This window comes from Sphaeroforma arctica (assembly GCF_001186125.1).
Source record: "Sphaeroforma arctica JP610 unplaced genomic scaffold supercont1.2324, whole genome shotgun sequence".
Lineage (NCBI taxonomy): Eukaryota > Ichthyosporea > Ichthyophonida > Sphaeroforma > Sphaeroforma arctica.
This window is the reverse complement of record NW_014038234.1, coordinates 1-995: the sequence shown is the minus strand read 5'-3', so window position 1 is coordinate 995 and position 995 is coordinate 1. Positions and strand designations below refer to the sequence as shown.

General features: G+C 38.4%; 1 protein-coding gene across 1 annotated transcript in view; it reads right to left on the bottom strand.

The window, feature by feature from the left end:
* The window catches only part of SARC_12466 (hypothetical protein), a gene marked incomplete at its 5' end in the record, with an annotated part of 4,034 nt that extends 3,780 nt beyond the window's left edge, over positions 1-254 (bottom strand). Inside the window, one exon of the mRNA XM_014293425.1 lies at positions 140-254. Within this exon, the coding sequence (XP_014148900.1) occupies positions 140-254 (115 nt within the window). The remainder of the gene's footprint in view (positions 1-139) is intronic.
* Positions 255-995: the final 741 nt, after the last annotated feature.

The window sequence follows — 995 nt, the reverse complement described above, 5'->3', positions numbered from 1 at the left end:
TGTGTGTGTGTGTGTGTATAAGTTGTTTGTCTCTACGTGTATATATATATATATATATATATATAATGTTTTTGCTCACGTGTGTGTATATACATATATATATATATATAATGTTTTTGCTAACGTGTGCATATGATACCTTTTTATTTTGGGTCAGAGGACAGTAGATGACATTCCGTAACCCAGATTTGGGTATCTCGGCGAGGTCTTCGGATAAAAGATATGCGCTCTGGTCGGTGAAGTGGTGTTTACCTATGGAACGGTTGTATGGTGTAACAATGCGTTATCAGATTAGGATGTGTCGTATGGCAAGTGTACACATATCAGATATATAGACAACGGAGGTGTACATATATAGAATAGACCTGTCGATGTATGTGGGCCGAAGAGAAGACAGTTGATAAATACGCAACTAGCTTATAAACAAATAGACCGATGGACGTATGTGGTGATGGATGTGTCTATGAAAGGCACGTGTGTGGTTGTCGATGGGGTAAATAATGTTTGTACTCTATTTCATCGGAATATTCTATAGTCTTCCCAAACACACATCGGTTCTTGCCATTGCGCTGCTAGCGAGGTCTGTTCGGCCTATCTATTAGTCTTCCTATGTGCACATGCATGGTATGGTGCATGTGTGTGTTTGAATCTCTATCACTGCTAATATGTTTGTTTTCGTAGTTGAGATGCGTGCGCACGACAGTTTACTGCATATTTAGTGCAGCATGTAAGAATGCACTTCACAATATGTGTCGGTATATGGTTTCAAAATGAGGAGTTCGGATTTGGGATTTGAGAACAGCCTCCTAAAAGAGGTGGGCTACAAGACTAAAATTCAAAGTGCATACTTAGGATATAGTATATTGCAGAGTTCTCATGGCAATCGGGAAACGAATAAAAATGCAAGGAATATCACAGGGTGATTTAAGTTTAAACCTGGACGGATGAATTTATAAGCTTTCAATGTACATGAATATATATACACACACACATTA